The sequence below is a fragment of the Mustela nigripes genome, chromosome 13 (genome assembly GCF_022355385.1).
Source record: "Mustela nigripes isolate SB6536 chromosome 13, MUSNIG.SB6536, whole genome shotgun sequence".
NCBI lineage: Eukaryota > Metazoa > Chordata > Mammalia > Carnivora > Mustelidae > Mustela > Mustela nigripes.
The window spans coordinates 58,592,449-58,603,756 of record NC_081569.1 but is presented as its reverse complement, the minus strand read 5'-3'; the positions used below and the strand labels follow the sequence as shown (position 1 = coordinate 58,603,756).

At 40.9% G+C, this 11,308-nt stretch overlaps 1 protein-coding gene across 1 annotated transcript in view; it reads left to right on the top strand.

Annotated features, from left to right (window-relative positions):
• The window catches only part of FSIP1 (fibrous sheath interacting protein 1), a 181,387-nt gene extending 171,395 nt beyond the window's left edge, over positions 1–9,992 (top strand). Inside the window, exon 12 of the mRNA XM_059371172.1 lies at positions 9,475–9,992. Within this exon, the coding sequence (XP_059227155.1) occupies positions 9,475–9,521 (47 nt within the window). The 3' untranslated portion in view covers positions 9,522–9,992. The remainder of the gene's footprint in view (positions 1–9,474) is intronic.
• The last annotated feature ends 1,316 nt before the right edge of the window (positions 9,993–11,308 follow it).

Genomic DNA, 11,308 nt, shown 5'->3' with positions numbered 1-11,308 from the left:
TTTCCTCATCTTTCCTTTTAACTCAGATTTTCCTCTTTCCTTTCTGTTTCCTCCATCACCCGGGCTCAAAATTTGAATCATCATCGAATCTCCTCACCCTTTTGCTCCCCACCTTCGACCTTCAGTATTGTTTGTTCTGCTTCTGCAGCGTCTCCCATGCCCATCCCTTCCTCACTCTTCGTGCTGCCTCAGCCGGACCGCTGTGATGATCCCTGGAGCAGTCCTCCCCACCTCTGGTTTTTCCCCTCCTCCAGCCGTCGTTGACTGCCACCAAACGAATCCCTCCAAAGTCCAGCTTTGATAACCACATTCCGCAGCTTGGAAAAGTTCTGTAGCTCTCCACTGCCTACTGAATATAACCCAAATTCTTTCCCTTGCTTGTCCAGGCCTCCACAATCTGACTTCCATCTATTCCTAGTCAGTCTCTAACTAGTCTTCTACGTGTTATTCAGGTTATAGCTAATCTGGTCTTGGGATTTCCAGGACTTTCCTCTGCTCCTGGATAACCTCTATACCTTTTTGTCCCCTGAAGAATGTTCAGGTACCTCTTCATTGGTAGCGGGATCCCAATTCCATCCTCTCTGAAGGTAACCTTCCCTTCTGCCCTTTTTAAAAAGTTTGATTTCCCCTCTGAATGTCCAAGACCCTTGGTCCCCTATCAGGTCCTTTCATACATATTGTCTTGAAGTTCTTAGGCACACACACATCTTCTCTTCCTTAAAATGGTGTAATTTTTTTGAGGACAAACATCCTATCTTTGATTTATTGTTACATCTCCTTTGATGTCCAAAGTGCTGCCTTAAACTAAGTGCCTGTTTAAGAAATGAAACTTTAAATTGCTCAGTTTTAGAATAATATGCTGAAAATGTGGTTCACATTTACTCTTCACATTATGAATGGAAGCAGGTGGTATTGCTTAAGAATTATGCAAGCCTCCCATGCTATATAAAGATTTGCAACTTTTTTCTTTTTTTAATGAGATTTTACAAGCTATGAAGTCTGTATCCAGCTGAGAGTTCTTTTTTACAACATGCAGTTCCATCAGATGGGTGCGTTCTGCCTTTCCCCACTAAGGATCTTCATTTAATAAACTGTGAGAACTTTGTTCTGCCCTAAGATCGTGGTGTATTTTCTTTCTATTTGGATAAAGGGTTTTTATTAGGGAAAGCATCTGCATCTCCTCTTTGTCTGTTGTAGGCATACTTACCAAGTTAGAAGTGATAATTTGTTGCATATGCGATCTCATCCCCATGGAGTCTGTGTGGAAGGGTTTAGAACAGTACTTTACTAAAATATGACTTGACTTCTGTGTGAACTTGGGTCACACTGATGTATATCTGTCTCTGAGTAGAACTGATAAGACAGAATGAACTAGAACTTAATGTGACTTGATGGAAGGAAGCTTCGGTGGCTTACCTCTAACTTCACAGAACCTGCCTCGGAAGGCACCAGATAATCCTAATGTCTGATTATAACAACTCCTGAGAGTATGGAGGATGAAGATGGATGGCATCATGGTGAATCTGTGAACCATATTTAATTTTCCGCTTATTATATAACAGACTTTAAGGAATAGGTCCTACATTATCATCTTGAATGCCTGTTAGCATATCTGAGGTTGGAGGTTTTAATTTTACTAACCTCAGTGTTTATGATTAAAATACTTTGCTAATCAATTTTTTTGCTAATCAATTTTATTCTAAATACTAAGTTGTAATTATGTGCTTTCTATGAAAGCGAACGCCAAAACTGAATGCCATGCCTGCTTTCTTGGCACAAAGCCTTTTACAGGCACAAAGCCTTTTACAGGTGTAACTTGAATGAGGAGTCTCAGTGTTTTCAGCTGATACGTTATATTCAGGTCTTTCTTAGGAAACAGTGACATGTGAATGTGATTCCAGATGGGTTTCTACGGACTGGACTGCACTAAGAAAAACCAGTTATCATTTTCTCTTTCAATAGCAGATATTATTGATATATTCTTTTCTTTTTCTTGAGGAACTGAGGTCTGTTCCAAGTATTAAAATTCTTCTAAAAGGCCGAGTCAGATAAAACTTCAAAAAGAGAACCCAGCTGAATGATACTGAGGGCCATTTTAAATTGTGATATTGAAAGATAAGGATCTACCTCACAGCTGTATTCAAAGTTCCATTTTTCTTGTTTGGGCTTTAGGCTTAGGGGTAAATACTGATACTTGACTTTCTGGATACAAGGTCCAGTAAATTCAGGGATGCCTGGGTGGTTCGGCTGGTTAAGCATCTGCCTTCGGGATCGAGGGGGTCGTGGGATCGAGCCCTGAGGTGGGCTCCTTGCTCAGTGGGGAATCCGCTTCTCCCTCTGCCCACCCCTCACCCCACTTATGTGCTCTCTCTTAAATAAATAAATAAAATCTTTTTTAGGGGTGCCTGGGTGGCTTAGTGGGTTAGAGCCTCTGTCTTTAGCTCGGGTTGTGGTCCCCGGGTCCTGGGATAGAGCCCCGCATTAGACTCTTTGCTCGGTGGGGAGCCTGCTTCCTCTCTCTCTGCCTGCCTCTCTACCTACTTGTGATCTCTATCTGTCAAATAAATAAATAAAATCTTAAAAAAATCTTTAAAAAGTTCCAGTAAATTCAGTGTTGTACTCACTCCCTGTTGGGGGTGTAGGGGATTGGTAGTGTCTTCTCTTCTCTACCGAGATCGGAACCCATTTAAAGACAGAGGGATTCTGAGGAAGGCACCGAGCAAGGAGTTTGACTTCCTTGCTGATGAAACATAGGGGGTTGCTGTGACCTGGGTGGGCAGCCCAACGGTCTTCCAATGCTGCGTCCTCTGAGTGAACTGAAGCACGTGAAAGCCTCAAGCCTCACTGTGGAGACCTGTCCAGGTGGAACCACTAGCTGGGCCGGGTGGCATGCTGACTGTGGAGGAAGGGGCGGGCCGAGCGTGCTTTTTTTTCCCCCGGAACTCACTGGAGCTGGCTCTTCTCCCTGGCGCCCGTGGAACAAGATGGTACGAGGTGGGTTGCGTCCCCGCCCTAAGTCAAGTGCGAGGAGAGTGGGGAGTAAGCGTTCTTTGCCACCATGTCACCTCTGAGACACCCCCGAATACACTGGTGCTCACAGAGGAAGCTCTTCAGGTCTGTGGTTAGTCTGGTGTTTAATCGAGTTATCTTATGTCGAGTTGCTTTCCAGAGAATTCCAACAAAAAGTTCTCTCTGCCTGTACGGTATACTCCTTCCCACCAAGCATCTGATCTACTTATCAAGTTCATATAGTGAAGAAGAAAATATGAATAACGAAAGCAACAGTAGTAGCGTAGGGCAAAAAGGGACACCAAGTCAGTCATGTAGTAAAGAAAGGGGTCAGAAATGTATTAACTCTTCAAGGGAAACAAAGTGGAATTTTCCCATAGGACCCGTATAATGAATGGTGTCTCAAAAATTTTTATAACGAGTGAGTCAGGTATGTTTGTTTTAAAAATAACAACCTTAAATAAAAACTTCGGGCTACTAACTGTCTTGGTTGGCTCAGGAGTGTCCTGGTTTCACCATCGAATGTTTCTTGTCCTTGGAAACCCTTCCTCTCTGGCAAACTGGGATGATTGGTCACTGTAAATTGAAACTGAGAACAAAAGCCCAGAGGGCAAATTAATTACTTAAAGCTTGCAGTAGTCTGGGTAAGTGGCAGGATCCCAGACTAGAAGCTAGAGGAGCAGAGGGAGGTTGGGCGTGCCCACCCACCAGCAGAATCTGGCCTAGTGGTTGGGAGTCTGGGCTCTGGGTGAGGCAGATCCAGCTTTGAATGCTTGCTCTCTTACTAGCAGTGATCTTAGGCAAATTACTTCATCTATCTCCTCTACACCTTGGTATCCTTATCTGTTAAGATCAGATGGTTTTAATAGTTTAATAGTTCAATAAGGATCAAAGGAGAAAGTCCACATAAAATGATTATGTCAGTGACTGGACTTGGTTGGCTTATGTGGGATAGTAGTAGTCCCTCTTTTTTTTTTTTTTTTTTTTGAAGATTTTATTTATTGATTTATTTGACAGAGACAGGGAGAGAGGGAATATAAGCAGGGGGAGTGGGAAAGGGAGAAGCAGACTCCCCGCCAAGCAGGAGGCCCAATATGGGGCTCAATCCCAGGACCCCGGAATCATGACCTGAACCGAAGGCAGACACCTAACCGACTGAACCACCCAGGTGCCCCAGTATTAGTCCCTCTTTTTTTGAGGTTTCAGTCACTTGTGGTCAGTAGCCTTCCGGAAGCAGGTGATTCTCCCGGCCTGTTGTCAAGGTTAATGGTAGGCTAACACTGTGTCACAATGCCTATGTCATTCACTTTCATCCCATCGTGTGAGCCATTTATCGCCTCACATTATCACAATGAGAGGGGTGAGTATAGTACAAGGCATTTTGAGAGAGACTATATTCACATAACTTTTATTACAGTAAGTTATAATTGTTCTATTTTATTAGAATTGTTTTTAATCTTTTACTGGGCCTAATTTATAAGTTAAACTATCAGAGGTATGTATGTACGGGAAAAATCATAGTATATATGGGGTTTAGTATCATCCATGGTTTCAGGCCTCCACTGAGGGTCTTGGAACACATTCCTTGTGGATAAGAGGGACTTCTGCATTTAACATTTAATCAGGAGATTTCCCATAAAAGCCTGGACTTCTGACTTTTCTGACAAATCAGCAGTTCCTTCCACCAGTGAGGAGAGCTGAGGAGCAGATGTTCCCTTTGGAAGAGGCATGGGGGACAGGGTCCCCGTCTGCCCCTCTTGACTTCATGTGCCTGGTCCTTTGGAGCCATATGATTTCCATACCATGTTATAAGCCTCTGCTGCTTTGAGTGTGGCCCAGTTACTGGGGGCTTATTAGAAAACCTACTGACTCATAATTTGTACTTTAATAAGATCCCCCAGTGACACTGTGAGGTTTGAGAAGCACTGTTACAAAGCACAGAGCATCAGGATCTTTGGGCAGGGTTTTGCTTCTTGTTTTATACCTGTGTCCAAGGCCCTAGCCCGACTTCCAGAAGTCAGAGTCCCTGGTATGGGGCATTCAGTTTGTCAAATTAATGCAAGCTACAAGATTATATATTACATAGCTACTATACAAGACATAGTATAAGCTTATACATACAAGCTATATACAAGGTTATATATTCTATAACTACTATAAGAATTTGAGAAATATGGATTTCAGTATAGATTTCAGAAAGCTAATTACGTTATTCCATTGGGGTCCTCAGAACAAGTTGACCAACCACTACAACTGTGCAGTCTGATACTCCATGTTGAAAAATTGCCCATCAGAAGATTTGTCTGGTTGTAACTTCCTCCTCATTTACCATCCATTTTTATTTTAGTCCCAGTATAATTCACATGCAGTGTTAAATTAGTCTCAGGCATACAATATAGGGAGTCATCACTGATTGTAAGTTTGGAACAGAACTCGGGGTGGCTGTAGTTGGATTGGTTTTTGTGAAGGACGCTGCAGTGGTGAAGGGTACATGTGTTACTGTATGTCCTTACTCTGACCACCTGAACGGTTTCCTAGGCACTAGATAGTTTTGAGAAAGTTTTTTTTTGTTGTTGGAATATAGGCTTTCTGGTTTGTAGTGGAGCACTGAGATTCTAAAATAGTAACACTACTAGCTAACTTTTTTTTTTTTTTTCCCGTTGAAAAATATGTTGGCTTGCTCTTAGGGAAATTCTTAACTCATCGTTGCTTTGATGGGGTTCTGTTTCTCTCAAACTGTGTGTGCCCTCAGGCCTCCTAGTTATTATTTGTTAAATTCTTTTTTCAAGAGAACTCATTGCCTTTCAGATGCACTTAGTAATTTAACTCCCCCAAATTTATTGGATCAAAATATCAGAGTTGCTATGAGAGATTTCCACAGTTCATTACCTTTTGATGTAACACTTTAGTTATATTCAATGAATTTATCTTAAGTCACTTTCAACTAATTTTCTTTCATGCTTTTTTCATTCTTGATTTGAGGTAGGCTTTTCCTGCAAATATGTGCCACCAATTATTTTCTTCATCTCATAAAATATCATTTATCCTTTTGTTTAGTAGTCTTAACAATGGCATTTTGGAGAGGTTTGGTACTTAATTGTGATGTGTTATTCTTTTATCAGTTAATAAGAGCTTGTGATTCCAGTTCTTCATTCAAATTGGGTAAAATGAAAAAGTTAAGATCCTGTGGACTAGATCTGTGCACCAGCAGTCCTGGGAGCTTGTTAGAAATGCAGGGTCCCAGGGCCTGCTCCAGACCTACCGTCTCAGAATCTGCATTGTAACAAGTTGTCCAGCAGGTGATCTGTGCACTTGTTAAAGTGGGAGAAGCTCTGGACTAGATTGTTGACTAGTCCTACTAGTGGTGAAAATAATGTCAGAAAGTATCTTCTTTTCCATCTGCTCAATCCCTCCTTTTTCTTCTTAAATTTCATTTTAATGAAGATCCTGCCTTCTCCAGATTGTCTTATTGCTCTAAGCATACCTCCCGTTTTGCTTTTGGGTAACCTTCCCTTGAACCACCAAAAGCAAGCATGTCCTAGCTTGAGTTCTCAACTCCTTCATGGTTAATAATTTATTTGGAGACACATATAACTGGAGTGGGATCATTTGTCCTCTGTATATTTGGCATCCGCCTCAGCTCTGTCTGGCATTTTAAGCTATACCAAGTCCATCCCTTCAGCAATGCCTCTTACATTGGCAACATATTAGAATCGCTTGATGAGATTTAAAGCAGACCAACGCCTTGGTTCCATCCCAGGTGAATTAAATCTATTTCTAGGGGTTGGATCTGGACATCAGTATTCATTCATTAAGGACATTGTTCTAGGATATACGGAATAGGACACAACCCCAACTCTGAATTATTTCATCATCTGTTGATGAAGGTAGCCACTTAGGCAGGAAATCACAGCAGGGGCAAGACAAGAGTAGTAAGAGCTTTGGGACAAAGTCCACGGGCACACTACAGAGGGAATGAACACTGGGGAGATGGGGAAGTGATGTTCAAGTTGAGCCTCCAAGGATGATGGTCATTTACTGGGTGGTCAAGAAGGACAACACTCCAGATAGAAGAAATAGTATCTGGGAAGGCCCGGGCCACTCTTACCATTCCTCCTCTCATGTATGGGATATTGAGGTTTGCTTCTCCTCTATCCCACCTTTCTCCTTGCTTATTTTTCGTCTGTGTGTTGGCAACACCACTACATTTCTCATTTGAATCTCTGAAGAGAGAGTCATTTTGCCCTTAATGATTAGGCTGATTTTTAAAAATGACAGCATTGGGGCACCTGGGTGGCTCAGTGGATTAAGCCTCTGCCTTCAGCTCAGGTCATGATCTCAGGGTCCTGGGATCGAGCCCCACATCGGGCTCTCTGCTCAGCGGGGAGCCTGCTTCTTCCTCTCTCTTTCTCTCTGCCTGCCTCTCTGCTTACTTGTGATCTCTGTCTGTCAAATAAATAAATAAAATCTTTAAAAAAAAATGACAGCATTATCGACCTATATTTTATATACCTGGATTCATTTCCTGTGGTTGTCACAACAAATGACCACAACAGAAACCTAGATCTCTTGAAGATCTAGAGGCCTGCGGTCTGAAATCAGAGTCAGCAAGGCCATACTCTGCCTGGAGGCTCTAGGGAAAAATGCCCCCTTGCTTTTCCAGGTTCTCAGGCTTTTAATGTTTTTTGGTTTTCTTGCTTTGTGGCCTCCTCCTGCCAATCTCCACTTCTTTTTCACATTGCCTTTCTCTCTGTGTGTCTCTCCAGTCTGCCTCTGCTTTTCTCTTGTAAGGATGTTTGTTACTGAACCTATGGACCACCTGGATGAATCCAGTTTCATCTCAACAGATCTGCGAAGACCCTTTTCCCAAGGAAGGAAATTTTCGCAGGTTTGAGTGATTAGAATGTGGACATAACATTTTTTGGCTACCATTCAATAGTACTTTTACTATGCAGTGGTTTTTATAGTCACAAAATTTTGCATCCATCACCACTCTCAATCTGACATTTTCCTCACCCCTCAGACAAATGCTATCCCCATGAGTAGTCACTCCCCATTTTCTCCCAATGCCCCCAGCCCTAGGCAACCACTAATCTGCTCTCTGTCTCTGTGAATTTGCCTAGTTTGGACATTTCATATAAACAAAATCATAAAAATATGTGGCCTTCTTGGTCTGGCTTCTTACACTTTGCAAATGTTTTTTTAAGTTTCATCCACGTTGTAGCAGGTATCCATACTCCATTCTTTTTATGTTGAATGCTGATCTCTTGTATGACTATACTGAGTTTTTTTTTAATCCATTCATCAGTGGGTGGACATTTGGGTTGCTTTTACTTCTTAGCTGTTGTATGTAATTCTGCTATGAAAACTAGCCTACAGGGCACCTTGGTGGCTCAGTCTGTTAAGCATCTGCCTTCAGCTCAGGTCACTATCTTGAGGTCCTGGTACTGAGTCCCGCATCAGGCTCCCTGCTGAGCCTCCCTCACTTCCTGTTCCCCCTGCTTGTGCACTCATACTCTCTATGACAAATAAATCTTTTTTTAAAAATTAGAATTAAAAAAGATTTTATTCATTTATTTAACACAGAAGGAGAGGGAGAGAGAGCGCACAAGAAGAGGGAACAGCACACAGGGAAAAGCAGGCTCCCCGCCGAGCAGGGGGTCCAATGCAGGACTCTATCCCAGGACCCTGAGACCATGACCTGAGCTGAAGGCAGAGGCTTAAGCAACTGAGGCATCCAGAAGTGCCAAATGAATAAAATCTTAAAAAAAAAAAAAAGCAACTGGCCTACCGATTTTGGTGTGGATGTATGTTTTCATTTCCCTTTGGCATATATGTAGGAGTAGAGTTACTGGGTCTGTGGTAACTTTTTGAGGATTTGCTGGACTTTTCCAAAGTGGGTGCACCATTTTATATTCCCACCAGTGGTGGATGAGGGCTTTGGTTTTTCTCATTTCTGGATTCAATTTTATCGTCATCTTTTAGTTGATTCTCTTATCACTTCTGCCTTCTCTGGTAATCTTCTCACTAGGTTGGGAGAATATTTCCATACCATTTTTGTTAGTGTCACATGTCTTTTCCTCACAGTGAAGAAATGGCAGGTGGTCAATTCTTATCCACTCTGAATGTCACATTTTCTTTTGATTTCACCCTGCTTCCCAGAAATAATGCAAAGCAAGCAACAATGGAAGTTGATGCCATCTCCAGATCCATAACCATTTTAGTTCTTAAAACCTAGAAAGTTTTCTCTTGGCTATAAGCTAAATGAAGGCAAGTACCTTCTCTTTTGTGTTTTCTTGTAAACTTTGTATGCAGCTTGTGATGAGTGTTCAATTAAGTATTAAATGAGAATGGCTATTGTCTCATGTGTAAAATGACTAACTGTTGTGTAGATTGAATAATTTTTCCTAATTATGCACAACTTCTGATACCCTAACCAGTTTGGTTATTGTTTTCAATGCACAGATGAACAGGAGACTGAAGATATGATAGAAGAATGTAAAGAATCTTAAGCAAAGACTTGCTGGGCGTGTTCTGAGAAAGTTGGGTAAATTCAATTACATAATTTTTTCCCGAATTCTTATATTCAATGACTGCATTTATAGGGACCATTCCTCAAATAATGATGTTAATATTTGGATTTTCTCTACCTGGATTATATTTCTTTGATATTTTTGAGACTTGAGGTACAATTGGTCAGTGGGGTTTTTTTTCATTGAAATTTCTTGTAAAATTGTATTTTATTGCCAATCTTGTAACATCAGGGATACATTATAGAAACCAACATTTTATGTATGTGTGAGTTATGTTAAAACTAGCTCAAGTGCTATGATGACTTTGTGTTTGATTTTATGTGTTACAACTTCATTGGGATTCAGACAGATTTAATCACTGTGAATTCTTACTTGGGCCCTGATTTTCCAGATTTCCTCCTCTCTGATGTCTGGTGGTAAGTATAACTTGCCAAAGGGGGGAAAATTTTTTTTTTCTCAACAAAGCAATGTTAGCATAGACTTTGCTTTCTTATTAACAGTGATACTTTGCTTAAACAGGAGTTTGACTGAATTACTTGATTTAAAAAAAAATTATTTGAAAGCAAGAGAGAGAGTGAGAGTGAGAGACTAAGTGAGCACAAGCAGGTAGAGAGGCAAGCAGCAGGAGAGGAAGAAGTAGGCTCCCTGCTGAATAAGGAATCTGATGCAGGACTTGATCCTAGGACTCGGGGATCTGAGCCAAAGGCTGTCACTTAACTGACTGAGCCACTCAGGAGTCCCTGAATTACTTGATTTTTATTATCAGTTATCATCTTTCAGAATGCAGCAACTATATCATCCTGTTGGAGAGTGTATTTATGTCAGAATTTTGAGCAGAGGTTCTATGCCTTTCTTTGATTGAACCAATTTAATCATCTTCTCATCTCTGAAGCAAATTCTGTGGCCAGGGGATGGGCTGTGATAATTGGTGTAGTCAGGGATTCATGCTTGCTTTTTCTAGATAGGAGCTGGGTTAATCTCCCTGGAGTAACATGTAGAAATTATGGACAGTAGTAAAAAGTAAGCAGTAGCAAGACATAGTCACATAAATCCACACTGTTTCCCAATGAGAGTGCTATGGTAAATGCTCTAATTTTAAATAGATTGAAGATGGGGGGGTTAAATAATAAATAATTATTAAAATATTAAATAATGTGTTGATGCTCTCCATGCTAAACTGACAGATGTCATAGAAAGAGACAACCACTTTCTAGATAGTAATTTGATACACACCTCTTATAAAAAGACCACATAAAGAGGTCTTCTAAATCTTCTTTTTGGTTAGTCTTATGTTACACTGGAAATGGATGGGTGATATTCTTGAAACATGGGTATTAATCAAAATGCTATAAATACCATATAGAGAGGGAAAAGGGAAGACACTCAGACTTTTTTCTCTAGAGTGCACTAAAAGAAATTAGAAAGCAGCAAAGATCAGCTACTTAAGAAAAGTTGTGTGGCTCTATTTTAAGAGAGGTTTGTCTAGTTACAGGTTAGTCACTTGGATTCATGAGAGCAATTTATGTCCACACTTTTTGACAATGAATTGGCTCTACAAGTCCAGTTTATTTCTGATGAAAAAGAAATGAGCAGGTAATCGTGCTGCCTTTAATGAAGTTTGGAGGGATAAGTATGTCGCATGACTATTTTTTGCTTAACCTCATCCTGTTAGTGGATGATGTTAACGATGACTTTAAAAAATGAATTCTGTGCTACTATTTTCAGAGGAATCGATAGGCAATTTCTTTTTTGAGCTGCCTCTTTCA